Raw genomic sequence first — 16,930 nt, 5'->3', positions numbered from 1 at the left:
TTCAAGATTGTTGATGGAGTTCATGGAGCAGCTGTAGTTGGTGGAGCACTGTTTCTGGGTCTGAGAAACAAGCACTGGTTGGTGGGATGGCATCATAATGCAGATTTGGGATGAAAAGCAATGGCTGCAAAACTTTTGGATGCACAAGGCCACATTCCAAAATCTGTTTGCTAAGCTCGCCCCAGCCTCTCAGTACAGGGACATGAAAATGAGAGCTGTACTGACAGTGGAGAAGTGAGTGGCACATTTCCACAGTGTGATTGCAAAGTCAGTTTGCTAATGGTCAGTCAGGAATCAATTTGGGGTCAGGAAATCAACTGGAGAGGCCATTGGGGCAAATGTGAAGAGGCATGAATCACTTCCTACTACGCAGGACTGTGGCTCTGAGCAATGTGCAGGACATAGGAGGATCTACAGCAGTTGGGTTCGTGAGCTGCGGTTGGGCAGTAGACAGCAGACAGCCATTTTGGCGCCAGACCACCTTGCCACTGAGTACATCAAGCGAAAGGGCTACTCTTCTATGGTTGTGCAAGCATTGCTTGATCACTGGGGATGCCTCACTGACGTCAGTGTGGACTGGTCAGGAAAGGTGCATGGTGTGCTCTCATCCTCAAGAATAGGGGACTGTTCAGAAAGCTACAAGCGAAGACTTTCTTTCCCAGCTGGTGGATTAGCACTGGGAATATTGAAATGCCAGTAGTGATCATGGGGACCCAGCCTACCCCTGGCTCATGAAGCAATATGCTGGCCACCTCGACAGCACCAAGGAACAGTTCAACTACTGGTTCAGCCGATGGAGAGTGACAGCTCAGTGTGCTTTTGAAGGGTCGCTGGTGGTGTTTACTCACAAGATTGGATCTCCGTGAGAAAAATATCCCAGTGATTATAGCTGCGTGCTATGTCCTGCATAATACATGTGAAGCAAAGGGGGAGAAGTTGCCATCCAGATGGAGGGCAGAGTGAAGAGGCTGCCTGCTGAATTTGAACAGCCGGGTACAAGGACTATTATAAGAGCTTAGTGCAGTGCTGTATGGCTCATGGAGGCTTTGAAAGACCAATTTAACAGTGAGAGAGTAGTGTTGGTATGTTCTACCTGGCCCCTGCCCTTTTGTGGCCTGGTAGGAATTGTGTGGTGATTGCTGTACATGTAGGAATGTAACATTATCAGTGAACCTATTTGTTTTGTTTGTGACTGACCCTCTGAGTTGTATGACACTGTGCAGATAATTGATTTCTTTCAGAACTGCTCAGCTCTCAGTAGCATATGATGTGAACTTATAAAGATTATTAATAGAATTTTATTCTGTAACAAAATTGGTGCCAAAAAAACCCCATGCAATTTAAAAACAAATATATTAAAAACTTAATAAAGCTCAATGAATCAGCCAGATTTCTTCAAGTGATAGTCCCTATATGTATTCCAAACGTGGTTGCACATGCACCAGAGCCAGAAGGTTTTCCCTACCAGTGTCGGTTGACCCACACATACGTCGTGCATCTCCTTATGTTCAGTCAAGGGCATAATAGGCCATGCGAGTTGACACCTCTTCAGTTCTCTATTACTGCTACATGGCCTGAGTCAGAAGCCCTGTTCCTTTGCGCTCTTAGGTTTTACTAAGAGTGACTTCTTCCGTTGTGTATAGTAGTTCATAGTTCTTTGCAGTTCTTCTCGTAGTTAGTAGTTGTAGCGTTAGTAGTAGTTAGTGGTAAGTTAGCTAGTCATCCCCATTCAGAGACAGCCCCTTCCCTTGGGGATTATGCCCGTGTCCCAGGGTTCAAGAACTCTATATCCTGCCTGCGCTCCTTCTCTGAGCAACGAGCACCAGAGGAGTGTCTGTTGCCTCAGCGAGACTCAGATCATGGCACGGTGTTCGATCTGCAAGTTGTTTCTGCTTCGTACCTGAGAAGCTCGAGATCTCCACTGAACTTATGAAAGGGAAAGAATTCATGTCCACTACAGCTATATATACACCAACCAAGGCTTTCATGTGTCTGTATATATGAAGCTTGTGATTCTTTAATGTCCCGTGGGGTGGAGTGGTAAGGGTAGTGCTGCAAACTATGATGCCACATGGAATGTGGGGGGAAGGGGTTATTGGGATTTCCTGATATTGAGTTCTCAATGGGTTGCAGGGGGAGACAAGCCCAGGACTGTTGAATCTGCAGGTTCACCAGTGTCTATAGCATCTGTTTGCTGCCTGAGAAGCCCCATTGTGGCCTGGTGCATCTCTTCCTTTTCCTGCTGGGACTCCTGGACCTTTCTCCTCTCCATTTGTTCCTTCTCCAGGCTGTCCTCAGTGTTCATTCTCCAGGTCCTGTGTTCATTGTCCCTTGTGGTACTGGCTTGCAGGATCTCATTGAACATGTCATCCTGAATCCTCTTTTCTCCTCCTCTTCCTTATCTGGTTCAGGAGTTCCACAAGTGTGGAGGGGGAGACCCTGAAGGCCACAAAGACAGCAGAAGATGAAACAAAGCGGTACCATTGTTAGTGTATTCACTACAGAAAGCAAAACTTAAGATGCTGAACTCACTCCTCTTGCTTCCCTAAAGTTTTAAGCACTAGATTTTCACTTCTGTTTGGGACTGCGTGTGCACGGCACCAGTCACTGCACTAGCCATGGTGAGTATGGCTGCCAGAGGTTGGGGAAATGAGGGAATTGCTTGGTTGCATGATTCTAGTAGCAGAAGGCAATGGCACTGAATACTGGCACCATTTTCCACAGGTGGTGGTGATTTTAGCTGATATCTAACTCCTGAGGGTAACAAAGGCAGAGACAGCACTGCTGCTGCTGGTGTCCCGAAGCTTCCCAGGTCTATATGCTGGTAGCCTGTGTACTACAGTGGTGCCTCCTGAAGTTATTACTGAGTGGTGTATGAAAGTAATACATGGAGCAAGAAATAAGGCAGCCATCCCTCTAAACCTTTTGGCAGAGGATTAAAGAATATCTCCATGGAAGTTTCATTGAGATCTCTCAGGAGCATTCAGAGGACATCCCTGTGTATATAAACAAACTGCCCTGCATGGCATGCCCCTCCACCAACTCTACAGGGGTGTGAAAAAGCTGAGAGCAACTCTACCCCTCTTGGTTGAACCACTACTACTTCTAGCATAAGGAAATGAATGAATAGTCAAAATACTGTGCTCTGCTACTTTGGGGGTGCCATCCATGTAATTGAAAATTTATCTGCATACTTTTACCTAAGATTCCTTCCGTGCATTGGGCTTCCCTGTGCTTGACTGGCTGGTCTGTGATGGTCTGTCAGAATCTGGCTTGCTGTACAGCTGGAGCCCCCAGTCACCTGTTCCCCATAAACCTCCCGCTATCGTACCTTCCTTACTATTCACGGCAGGGGCTTGTCACTCAGGCTTCTTGGAGATATCCACGGTGCTGTGGGTGGAATCTCTGCAGAGTATGGCATGCAGCTCTTTGTAAAAGCAGCAGGTCTGCAGCTTGGCACCAGCTGGATTATTGATCTCCCTGGCCACCTGGTATGCCTGCCGCAGCTCCTTCTGTGCAGCACTGCTGCTGGTCACTGTCGTACTTCTTTTCTTGCATCCACTGAGCAATCTGCTCGTTAATGTCAACATTTCTATGGCTGTTTTGTGGCCTCTCCTCCCCACAGGCCCAGGAGATCCAATAACTCCTGTCTACTCCAGGCCGGGCCATGTCAGAAGCATGTAGCCAGCGTGGTCAGCTAGGCAGCTCCACAAACAGTGGAGAGCTGCTAGGTGTGCAAGTAGGGAAAGGAATATCAAAAATTTGCAGGGATTTAAAGGGGAGGGAACTTCTGGTTTCCATGACCCCTGGGCAGTGGAGTTCACAATGGTGACCAGAGCAGTTAGTGTGGGTCATTCTGAGACAGTTTGGGCCAACATAACGAGTGCTGGTTTGACATAACGAATGCTGTGTCTACACTCGCCCTGTGTTGACCTACTGTGTTGAGTTACTGCTGACAAACTTTTCTACCAGTGGATTAATTTCCAAGTGTAAACAAAGTTTATACATGTGAGTAGGTCCCTACCAAATTAACGGTCCATTTTGGTCAATTTCTCGGTCATAGGATTTTGAAAATTGCAAATTTAATGATTTCAGTTATTTAAATTTGAAATTTTATGGTGCAACTGTAGGGGTCCTGACCCAAAAAAAGGAGTTGTAGGGGGTTGGCAAAGATATCGTAGGAGGGGTGGTGGTACTGCTACCCTTATTTCTGTCTGTGCTGCTGGTTGTGGCGCTGGCTTCAGAGCTGAGCAGCTGGAGAGGAAGCTGCTGGCTGGGAACGCAGCTCTGAAGGCAGAGCCACCACCAGCAGCCGCGCAGAAGGATGGCATGATATGGTATGGTACAGAGCTGGGCCCTCAGTCAGCAGCCGCCACTCCCTAGCTGCCCAACTCTGAAGGCTGCAGTGCGGAAGGGTGGCATGGTATGGTATTGCCACCCTTACTTCTATGCTGCTGCTGGCAGGGCACTCCCTTCAGAGCTGGGTTCCTGGCCAATAGCCGTTGCTCTCCGGCCACATAGCTCTGAAGACAGCGCAGAAGTAAGGGTAACGATACAGTGACCCCCCCCACACACACACACCCCTCCCTTTTGGGTCAGGACCCCCAATTTGAGACGTGCTGGTCTCCCCTGTGAAATCTGTATAGTATAGGGTAAAAGCACACAAAAGACCTGATTTCACAGTGGGAGACCAGATTTCATGGCCGTGAATTTAGTAGGGCCCTAAATATGAGCCACAACTTTCAAACCTGGATTCCTAACATTTTGCCCCTAAATTCATTTGAAATCAATTGGATCTGGCCTTGCTCTGAACCAGTCTTTATCAGTCTGCCGGTGTCTCTTTCTAGATTTCATACTTGACAAAGTAAAGAGACTTCTTGAAGTGATGGGGAGTCTTCTAAGACTAGTTCAGTTTACAAATTTCCAGGCTATCCAAATGTATTACACTTTATAGTCAACCCTCAGGGATATTTCAGTACCTTAAAAATCAAAGCATTATACCATATTCAAAGAATTCTATACAGCATATTTAATAAATTTCTATTACAAATTTGGATGTGGAAACATCATTGAAAATGTGACTTATCTTGTACATTGGTCAATTCGTATCTGTATTACTCTTTTTTAATTTGTCTTTTAGGTCTGATGTCAGGTTTGGAAGAGCAGTCCCTGCATTTTTTTTTTTTTTTTGTTAAATAGTTTAGACCCATATCATTTGAGGATTGTAATGACTAATCACGCTACCAAGAGTGGGAGAATATATATAAGCAGTGCTTGAAAAGGGGTTACTTAGGGCATGTGTACACTATACAGCCATGTCACTGCAGCACATGTAGTGAAGACGTTCTATGCCAATGGGAGAGCTCTCTCGTAAGCCTTAAAAAACCACCCCAGTGACTGGCAAAAGATGTGCGCTTATGCCTGTGTGACTTCTGTCGCTCTGGGGGGTGGAATATTCATACCCCTGAGCAACATAAATTTTGCAAACATAAGTGGTAGTGTAGATGTAGCCTTACTTGTAACTGTAGTTCTTTGAAAAGATTGCAGATAGACCCATGACAGCGCCTTCCTTCTCTGGAATTTAAGCTCTTTAAACATTAATGGGGAAAAAAATGAGGACAGTTGGACCCAAGGTCCTTTATCTACCTTTACTTCGATGTGTGGATCCACACAAGTGCATGCATTGCTCCTAACGGTTGCCCTTTATTAGAGGATTCTGAGCTTACATGCCAAAGCATGTAGTGAAAATCTTAAGTGATAATCTGTGTAGGCAAACAATTAAAGGCAAGTAACTTGTCTTGTTAAGTCTGAAGTCTTTTGTGTAAACAGATGAAACTTGAAACTGGAAAAAGCAAGTCTTAAGTGTTTTGTAGTAGCCTTATGCCTTTTAAAATATGGTTAATGACACTGATTAGTAGCTAGTATGAAATTGACCTCTTTGTTTTCTGTTACGGTTTAGTAGAAGTTCTCAATAGTTGGATCTCAGTTGGATCTCTGGGTACTTTAATCTTATTTCATGCCAGTTGAGCTAAAATGTAACCAACCACATTATCAAATTTTGCAGCAGTGTTACAAACCACATCATCTGAGTATTAAATTAAGTAACTTAAATTCATTCTTTCTTCCAATATTACACGATTCTTTTTATAACACTTTTCAGGGAAGAATTTCGTACAATGTGGGTAATTGGTTTAGTGTTTAAGAAGACAGAAAATTCTGAAAATCTGAGTGTTGATCTTACATACGACATCCAGTCTTTCACTGACACAGGTAAGCTTAGCTTCTCTAAAATCTTGAAATTGATTTATTTGTATTGAATGTATGATTATATGGCCTTTGTTTAAAAGTATTCTACCATGGGTCTAGGTGGAAGGATATAATATCGGTATTTTTCTTGCTTATTTGATGTATAGAAAATTAGTAGCAAAACTTTTGTTTGAATGGCTGCAGTATGTTAATTCTGGAGACATTTGGCAGGACAATCAACTAGACACCTTTACATTTGGGACATAACTGACCAATTTGGTCATAAGAATTTAAATTTTTCAGAAACTGTACCTCATTTAAGGCATAATTTGCAACATTTTTTCACTGAGAAAGGTAAAACTTGTATTAAATGATACCTATAAGTTTTTAAATGTTTCTTATTCAACATAGTAAATTACATGGCCTTAAGTGGTAGTGTAAACATTTATACTTACTTAGGTCATGTGTGTTGATTATGTTACAATCTAATGGAAAATGTATATTTCAGTCTAAATCTTTTCCCATGTTTATATCTGTTATTGAAAACCTAGAACCTAGGCAATATACCTTGTGCATTGCTGCAGTTAATCCAATATGTTGGAGCTCATACTAACTATTAAGTTGAATTCATTCCTAGTGTTGTATGATTATATTCAGAGATGTTACACAACACAAAAATAAACAAGTCATGCTAACTTCACAATCTATTTAAATTGCTTTTAACAAACCAAAAAGGACAACATTGGTGGAAATTTGCAACATTAACATCTGGAGAGTAAAATTTAAGAATATGGCAGTGGTCTGTGGAAGAGTGATTAGATGTATTGACAGTGTTATTTTGAAGCAATATGACAACGATTTAAGTATAGTTTCACTACTTCCATAGTGTGTGCGATAAAGCATTTCTTAACAAACCTCTGTCTATGGAGTCCCAAGTTGAGGCTTATTTAGTGAATACTATGAATTTGGCATACAGTAATATAGTCACAGTGAGTGTTAAATATAAAATGTGGAAAAGTATCTTAAACTGGACTAAAGTAATGTAATGAAGTTGCCTTAAATGGGGGAGGGAGAGAAACCACACTCCCAACATGAAATGCAAGATTCAGACATTTGTAAATGGACCTGGATGTTTCTCCCAGTCCAACATAAAAATGTTTAAAATCTCTAGTTTAAACATTAAACTAGTTTGATTTGAGATATTTGTGTAATGACTTGCGTTCTGTCATCCCTTAATTACTCTTCTTTGTTTCCCTGTCCTTCCCCCTTTAAAAAAAAAATCACTTTTATTTAGATTTCATACATTTTTTGAAGGGAGTTTTTCGAAAATCTTGGTGCTTCTATGTGCAGGTAACATCTGTTCTCAATCAAAAGGAAATTGCTTTCGCTCTCGCAAAACAGTGAATATAACCTACTTGATTAAAGATAGCGAATGCTACACTTGTTTGATTTGACTAGAGAATGTAGACAGGCTGATTAGCGCTCGTCCTACTTTGTGTTTTTAATTTTCTTGCTTTACAATCTAAAATCTAATCTAAAAGCTCTGCCCTCAACTGGAATGGCAAATATGCTCGTTACAAATAGATCCTAAATTCTTATCTCTATGAAAACAGCATTCAAGACTTATGTTTCTGAATGGTCTCTGAATATCTATGTTGTCAAACACGGAGGTCTATATGTAGAATTTATAGTCTGTATCCAAACCAAAACTTTTAGTTAGAGTTTTAACAAATACCTCCAAAAATGTTCCTTTCCGAGGTATGGAGAATCTTAACCAGATGTTAATTTGGAAATGAACAGCAAAGAGATTCATCCAGCTCCCCATTGCTATATAATCTTTCAGTGCTTACTTTCAGTACTCATCCCACCTGACATACACTACCAATTTCAGCTTTGAATTTACTCCTTTCTTATTATCTGTTGGTAATATGCTATTGGGTGTATATTGATTTTATATAACTTTTAAATTATTTTTGATAGGAATACAGACTAAAGATACATTCTTCTTCAAATGTTCACTCATGTTGATTCCATTCTAGGTGCATGTGCACCCACATGCACAGTTGTCAGAGACTTTTGCCTTAACAGTATCTGTAGGGTTGGCTGTGGCACCCCCTTGAGTGCCGCACTCATGTGTCAGTATGTCAGGCACCACCGGCCCTAAGCCCTCTCTCAGTTCCTTCTTACTGTGCATGGTAGTTGCTCGGCGCGCCTCTCTCCCTTGCATCGCAAATGATCAGTGGTTTCTTTCCCTTTCGAACTTCGTGTTCCATCTATAAATAGTTTTGTTTTATTTTAGATTAGTTAGTAAGTAGCTGTTAAGTACTGTAGTTAGTTAAGGTTCCATCAGGGACTTTGCCCCAGGCAGGACATGCCCCGGTCGCCGAGTTTTAAGCCCTGCACCGACTGTAATAGGCCTATGCCTGTTAGTGACCTGCATGGTAGCTGTCTGAAGTGCCTGGGGGAATCCCACGTTAAAAGTGTCGCATCTGTAAGAACTTTTGTCCCAGGACACAGAAAGAACGTGACATTTGCTTGAGGGCCCTCCTCCTGGAGGCTGTTCTTTGGCCAGCCTCGGAGCCGGCCAGGCCGGCTCCAACGCCCAACACTTTGGCCTCAGTGCGTAGCACACCCCCATCACTAGACTCTACCGCACACCAATCCCCTTCGCTGGTGCCCAAGAAGACGACCAAGAAGTGGGACCTGGCTCCAAGCAAGATGGACCAAGGGGCATTGTGCAAAGGACCCTGCCAGAGCCACCTACCCACACCAGAGCTGAAAGGAGGCACGTCCCCAAGGGGACCTCCTACACCCCTAAGGGATCTGCCACCGACTTAAGGGAGTGGTAGGGGATCCGGACTGATGTCAGAGTCAACGCCTTCCCAGTGCCCAGAGAGCAAAGGACTCGCCCACCGCAGCCAGCACCGCGTCAGCAATGAAACCAGCAAAGGCTCCCTATAAAGGCAAGCCAGCCGTGAAAGCCTCCCTTTCTCCCGTCTTCCCCAGACGACGACATCATTACTGAGCCTAATGTTAAGATTGTGTGACATTTTGTTATAATCCACTGTCTTTGGTTGCTTATAACTTTGCCACACAACCATTTTTGCTGGAACTTTCTATGCTTGCTCTCTGCCTCTTTGCTTAAACTAGCTTCCAGCTATTTCCAGGAATGAGGTTAGAGGGAAATAGGTACGTTTTGCAGTGTTTAGTGTATATATAAAATATTTGAAGAGCTCAGGATTTGGAATTGAAATTTGTGAGGGACATAGTCGTGGTGTCGGGAGGTCCTTTTTGCTTTTCCTATGAAAATATACCTACATATGTCCAAGTTATAAGCCACTAAAAATTGCTATTTGCATATGCTCAGAGCTTGTTAGGGACTTCTGCTGAACCTCTGAAGATTCCATCTGCACTGAGCATCATCCACCCCAGTGAATTTCCCTAGTGCCAGCCTCATTATGCATGTTCCTAAGCACAGCTAGAGATCCTTATGGACAGGATGATGAAGCAATAGTAGCAACAACTGCGGCAGTCACACCTTTACCTAGGTGAAAAATTACTTTAATATATGCCTTCTCTTAGGCTAAAGAAGAGCTCAGTTTTCCCCTCCTCTACTAAAAGCAGAGAAAGAGCTCCTCTCCTCCTCCCAGGTTTGGAAGAGCAGTACGCCTTTGCAGCTCCCTCACCTACTTAACTGCTCCCACTTGTGTTTTATCTGCTTTGATCAGTTGGGAACATAAGAACAGCCATACTGGGTCAGACCAAAGGTCCATCTAGCCCAGTATCCTGTCTTCTGACAGTGGCCAATGCCAGGTGCCCCAGAGGGAATGAACTGAACAAGTAATCATCAGGTGATCCGTCCCCTGTTACCCATTCCCAGCTTCTGGCAAATAGAGGCTAGAGACACCATCCCTGCCCGTACGGGCTAATAGCCATTGATGGACCTATCCTTCATGAACTTATCTAGTTCTCGTCTCTCTTCCATGGACTGGTGTTAGTAATTCAGTGCACTTCTCAGCACTTGTTATGCAAGATGTAATAACCTTACCCTAGAGGCAGGGAAAATGTCATTCCTTCCAATTGATGAGGTAACAGCAGGGTTGCAAAAGTTCACTTCTAGTAAAACAGTAGACTCCAGAAGCCAGATTCTGTACTACACCTCACAGGAGGAGAGTGGGAGGAGGCAAATGGCTGTAGGCAAACTTTGTCTCCTAGAATCTGGGCTACTTCAGGGACCAGTGCAGCCCTTGGAATGAGATAGGGTGCATATATTAGAACCATTCTTACACAACAGCATTTGGGCTTCTCCATAGCCAAGAATTAGTGGAGCACTACAGCCATCTCCTTCAGTATGCAACTTTAATTCAGCCCCTTTATAAATATCCATTTTAATATTGTGACCATGTAATTAAAGTATTTGTTCTACAGGACCCTTCCCTTATTGAATGCATAAGATGGACAGTCAGTAAGGTAGATGATTGGAAGAGTAGAGAGAGGATCTCATGTTTAAGATCCTGATTTGGGTACACTTCAGAAAATACACTGAGTGGCAAGTGTGGGGGATACCCGGGCCTGCCCACTACTCAAGGTCCTAGGCCAAGGACCTTGTAGGGGGCAGCCATGTACCACATCCCCTCCAACTCTTCAGTACATTTCCCTATACCACTTTCCCATGGTTCCAGAACATTCTTCACCCTTGCCTCAGGACCTCAGCATGCCAGTCCTAGCAGCTTGCCAGGAGCTCCTCTGGCTCCCCTGTTCCTGTCCAGCACTGCTCTGTCCAAGGTGCTAGCTTCCTTCTGCCTGCAAGGCACTCAGTCCCTCCTTCCTTGAGTTCCAGGGAGTAACTGACCCTGCTCTGGCCTGCTGCTTGTTTTATATGAGCCTGCTGGGCCTTGATTTGGCGGCTTCTCCCAGTCTCTCTTTTATTGGCTGCTTCCTGCACAGTCTCTGTAGGGCTTTATTAACCCCTTCCATACCAGTGTAAGGTGGCCACCCCATCGCAGCCTTCTTCCTCAGGAATGAATCCTTCTGTCAGGTTTGCTCCCTCTGTCTTGGGGTTGAGGAAGATGAGGTGCATTGATGAGATGGAACAAGATGAGAGCTCTGGGATGCATTGAGCTGGGATGAGACTTTACAGGGAAAAAATGTCTAGACTCTTTTGAGATATTTTTAAAAAATGGGTGTCTTATTTCATCCCTTCATTATTTTGTCCATCAATTAGGCCTACTATCTGCTATAACAATTTTGGTCCATTAGTTTCGGGACCGATATCTCTTGTTTATTAAGTTCAACCTCAGCACAGTCCTTGAATCATGTCAGTAGGCCTCTTTTTGTTTGGACTAATTCAGTCTGTCTGTTTTCTTGCACTTGTTCATAGCATTCATTACTGAAAACAGCTTGACCTATTTTCCATAGCTAATTCCCAAACAGGCAAAAATTTATTATTGTGACATCTTATGAACTTTCACATACTTTTTACAGTTGAAGTTACAATAAGGGTAAATTTTTAGGCCCAATAATCACAGCAGCACCTAATGGCCCTGCTCATGTATCAAGGCCATCAGTGTCAGGCACTGATACAAACTCAATAACATGAAGAGCAAAATGTGTCTTAACTTTAATTTATATCAAGTTAGATGAGAACCTTTTGACTCTACTTGATTCCATCTTTGAATTTATTCTTCCATAAATATACTAAGGGGCTCGCATACTTTTTAAAATACTTTTTCAGTCCCATATTTCAGAGAGGAAATTTACATTTTAATGGATTTTCCTTTTTTTAAAAATAAGCAAACTCAGATACTTTACTTTCTTATTAGATGTGATGCAACTGTCAGTGCAGGAGGAAGGGCTGTTCGTTTTTTCTCAAGACTGAGGAAATATTAGCCTTATTGTTGAGTGATACTCTGGAATGCCAATCCTTTCTTCCAGTAACTGCATTTTCCACAATGTTTCAATATGTCGTCTTATTCTTCTAATTGTGTAGTTTATAGGCAAGCAATAAACAGCAAGATGTTTGAGATGGATATGAAAATTGCTGCAATGCATGTAAAACGAAAGCAACTTCATCAACTACTACCTAATCATGTGCTTCAGAAAAAGAAAAAGGTAAACCTACAAATTACTGACAAACATAACTAATGTTATAATATAATTAATTACATTATAATTTAGTGATTCCCAAAGGTCTTTGGTGTGCTAACAAAATAACTAAAACCCACTTTAAAAGGGCAGTTTTACTTGTCACCTACACAAACTTTCTAACCTATTTGGTGCAACAGTAGTGATATCCTGATATGCACTGATAGTTCCCAGTTGCGTTAATACTGTATTATTTGTACATGTGTTTCATGCATGCCTCTCTTTCTACCTCCTGAAAATATCTGCTTCTGATTTCATCTCTTCTCCTTAAAATCATGCAGGTGTGACATAATTTTTGTTGGAAATACTAGACTAAACAGATTTTTAAGTTTGATTAATTTAGAGCAGTGTTTCTCAAACTTAGGATACCACTTGTGTAGGGAAAGCCCCTGGGGGGCCGGGCCGGTTTGTTTACCTGCCATGTCCGCAGGTCTGGCCGATCACAGCTCCCACTGGCTGTGGTTCACTGCTCCAGGCCAATGGGAGCTGCTGGAAGCAGCGTGGGCAGAGGGATGTGCTGGCTGTCGCTTCCAACAGCTTCCATTGGCCTGCAGTGGCGAACCGCAGCCAGTGGAAGCTGCGATTGGCTGGACCTGTGGACGCAGCAGGTAAAGAAACCGGCCCGGCCCGCCAGGGGCTTTCCCTACTCAAGCGATGTCCCAAGTTTGGGAAACACTGATTTAGAGAATTCAAAGCTATTTTGCTAGTGTAATTTGGAAGCCAAGTTAAGGAAATATTTACAACACAGCACTTTTGTGATTAACAAAGGTTATCTGATGCACATAAATTTAAGAATTTGGTTTGTTTTCTAACATCTCCTTGTGGTACTAATAGTTTTGAGATTTTATGGCCTACACACAATTACTAAAGAAATTGTATGACCTCTCTTATGACTCAGTAGAATGTTGAATGCTTTGCTGCTTTGTATGCTTTGAACATTTGTAGCTAACATACACATATTTGTTCGTATAACTAATGCTGTGGGTTAGAGAATGCTTTCAGCAGTTAATGTGACTGACTATGCTCTGGCCTAAAACTTGAAAAGGGTCTCCACTTGACAGTTTTTTCTGTCATTAGATATAACCTTTTACTCCTGGATGGGAAAGATTTAAATGACAGTTAATGAATCTTGAAAATTGGCTGCTATACTTGTACAGCAAATTTTTAGTAAGGGGCTGTTTTCTATCTAAAGTTGTTTTCCCCTTAAATGCATGGCAGGCCTATGTGATCATATATGAGAAGAAGGGCAGCCTGCAAAACAGCATTTCATGAAGGGCAGCAGCAATTTAAGATCAAGCTATTTGGTTAGTTTGAGCATGATTAATTGCCACAGGAAAGAGTGTTTATGGGCCAAGTAAGTAATGCAAAAAGTCCCTGCCTCACTGTTTGACTGTAGTCTGAGAGCAATCGTATATTAAAGCTGACTTGTAAAAAATAAGTCTTTTTGGAAACATGCATGTCATGGTTATGTATTGCTGTTTTCTTGTCTGCATGCATATAAATAGCTCAGTATAAGATTAGTATCCTTTAAAACCATTGTCACCATTTAAAAATCTCTCTAAATTGTGTAGCAAAGTTTGCACATGGTAGACTGAAACACATCCAGTAGGAATCTAGTTGGTTGGTAGCTTGTCTCCAACATTAGCCAATGCTGGCTGCTTCAGAGGAAAATATAAACCTCACACAATGCATCTGATTAGGCAGTTCTGGAGCATGAACAGAAACTTGGTGATCAGCATGAGGATTGATAGCCTTGTTGATAGATAAAAATGACCCAGACCACAGGTCAGCTTCCTAATTTCTTTGAGTTCTTGATACAGTACACTTGTATTGATTGAAACTGAGATATTATCATTCCACAAAATCAAAGAAACTTGAAATGAAGCTGGAATTCTAGACACATAGGTAGTACAGGAGAAATTGGTCTTGTATGTTACATTATCTGGGCGCAAATGATGGATCATTCAAGTTCTGGCCTTAATTTTGAACATAGGAATTAAGTGGTTCTGGTAGCAGGCCAGTAGAACCTTTGCATGTAGAAAAGTCTGAGAACTCTGCACATCTCTATTTTGTATGACTTTTAGAAGCCTTTGTATTTGAGATTCAAGCCACTCGGTGTAGTTAGTTTTGGTTTGCTTCTTTGGTGTCTTCTAGAACTTATCAATGCTATTTTTCTCTAAAAATGCTCTTTATCTATGCAACTGATGTCAAGACAATTAACCTTAAATTTTTTTAGATATTGTCAATTTGAGCTCAAGCTAATTGATTTCCACAAAATTATCAGTATAATTGAAATACTGCTTCATTGACTTTCAACTGATTCTCAGTCCTTAATGGGATAAGTAACACCTGTGATTTATTGTCTGATTGATTGTAGCATTCAACAGAAGGGGTCAGACTGACAGTCCTGAATGACAGCAGCTTAGACTTATCTATGGACAGTGATAACAGCACGTCTGTGCCTTCTCCTACTAGTGCTATGAAGACAAGTCCATTGAACAGTTCTGGAAGCTCTCAGGGGTAATGATTTTAATTTTAACCTTTGATATTCAAGTTTATGATACTCTAAAAGTTACATCTGTTGGAGAACGTGTTTACTGTGTATATTGCCAGAGGGCATATTATCATCGTTTATCTCAGACTTAACTGGGGGGGATATCACTGCACTATGTCTTCATTGTCCACAGCTAATAAAAACCTTTTTCATTTGCTCTGTTAGATTCCATTTCTAATGATACACTTTTCCAGTCTCTTGCTTTCTTTGTTTGACAACATGGTCACTTTCATATCCTTATGTTAATTTGCAAAATATCTGATAAAAATGTGGACTCTCTACAGCTATGCAATATACAAATTAAATTATAAAACATTGAGTATGATTTAGAAAAAAAGTAGCTAGCTTTTCTTAATGCCTGTGACAGCTGCTCTTTAATCATTCTCATTTGTTAAACTATTCCCAGGATTTTTACATTACTTAGCACTCTTCTTGAAGGGGGGCGGGGGAGCGGAAGGGAAAGAAAGTGTACAGTTAAGCATACTGTCATGGTTCTCAGGGCTGAAATCTAATGTAGCCTGCATTTTGTTTTTTAACACATCATGCCCCCATCTTTTTTGATATAACAAAATCTATTATAATGCGAAAACCAAGGCTGCAATCCTGCTAAATTCCAATTTCTTGATTAGGCAATCCATGGACTGAGTTTGTAATGGTGATGTGCATGTGATATTATGGGATATTAGCACATGCTTATCATGCCAGCCTTCTCCACTTGGCTTGCTCTATTGTGAAGATAAAGGAGATGATAGGTTTTTAAAAAAATATATTTTTTTCTTCCCTTTCAAATAGCTTTAAAAACTTTATTGAAACTTGGATTATTTCATATAAAATTAATCTTCTCCTGTAGTATTTCACGTAGTGCAAGTTTATAACAGTAATGTTGCTAACACTGTTTTGCTTATCTTCACATTATATTTCATATTATTTGGCCTTTTCTAACATTGTAGTGATGATGCTGTTGGCTAAATCATGTCAGTGCAAATCTTTGGCAGTGCAGATGCTATATCATGAAAGGCGAATAGTATGATACCATATGCATATTTTACTTGTCAGTGTTATCCATTTTGCCTTTTCAATGTTTTAGCAGAAGCAGTCCTGCTCCAGCTGTAACAGCAGCATCCGTGACCAACATACAGGCTTCTGAAGTCACTGTGCCACCAACCATTTCCAGTGAAAGCTCAGGGGGTAGGGAAAATTCCATACTATATTGTTAGTATTCATTTCTAGAGAGTATCTTACTAAAGATGTATCATCATAATTTGGAAGATCTAAATTTACTGCATGTTGTATCCTTATCTCATTGAACTGATTTACACATTAACCATGTCCTGTAGGATTCAGGATATTTTGATATAATGATCAAAATAGCCATAATATACTCGTATTTCAGTTATCTACATTTGTCAGTTGCAAATCCTCTAAAAATGGATATTCATGTTTGCTGTTCATAATAGCGACACAGTTTTGCTCAGGGCAAACCCAGTATAGATGATGGCTGTGCTCCCAGTTAGGCCAATGAAGGAGAGAGTGGCTAGGTACTGGCTAAAGCCCTAACAGTGCCACTTTCTTAGGTGCTTCTACTCCCTAGTACAATTAAAACTTGAATGAGGATGACCTGACTTCACCACTTTGTCCTCTGTCATATAAATCACTGTTGCCTCCAATGTAAGCAACCGTGTCTTTAGCCAGTGCTAGAGATGGTCAGGGGTGACACTACTCTGGATTTTGGAAAAAGATCTAAACAAAAACAGTCCTGATTTGCTAATTCACTCATCTCAATCAGCTATGTGGTGTGACCCATTCATGCTGATGAGCAATCACTATTATAATTTTGTACTTAGCTTGTCATTCTAAACATGCCCAGAGGGCTACACCAACTGCATATGTGCAACCATCTTTAGTTATCAGATTGAGGCAGCTAATTAGTTTACTGCATGTGATACAACACTGAGAGAAAGGGGCATTTTTTCTCATGAAGGCCTA

At 41.6% G+C, this 16,930-nt stretch overlaps 1 protein-coding gene across 2 annotated transcripts in view; it reads left to right on the top strand.

Annotated features, from left to right (window-relative positions):
* Positions 1 to 16,930, top strand: part of PAPOLA (poly(A) polymerase alpha) — an 85,051-nt gene that overhangs the window by 55,093 nt on the left and 13,028 nt on the right. Inside the window, exons 15-18 of one of the 2 annotated variants that reach the window (XM_039535221.1) lie at positions 6,161 to 6,270; positions 12,236 to 12,357; positions 14,768 to 14,910; positions 16,035 to 16,132. In XM_039535221.1, the coding sequence (XP_039391155.1) occupies positions 6,161 to 6,270; positions 12,236 to 12,357; positions 14,768 to 14,910; positions 16,035 to 16,132 (473 nt within the window). Of the gene's footprint in view, positions 1 to 6,160; positions 6,271 to 12,235; positions 12,358 to 14,767; positions 14,911 to 16,031; positions 16,133 to 16,930 lie in introns of both variants that reach the window. The other variant, XM_039535220.1, reaches the window with a different exon arrangement.

Source organism: Mauremys reevesii, linkage group 4 (genome assembly GCF_016161935.1).
Source record: "Mauremys reevesii isolate NIE-2019 linkage group 4, ASM1616193v1, whole genome shotgun sequence".
NCBI classification, from domain to species: domain Eukaryota; kingdom Metazoa; phylum Chordata; order Testudines; family Geoemydidae; genus Mauremys; species Mauremys reevesii.
This window is presented reverse-complemented; position numbering and strand designations above follow the sequence as displayed.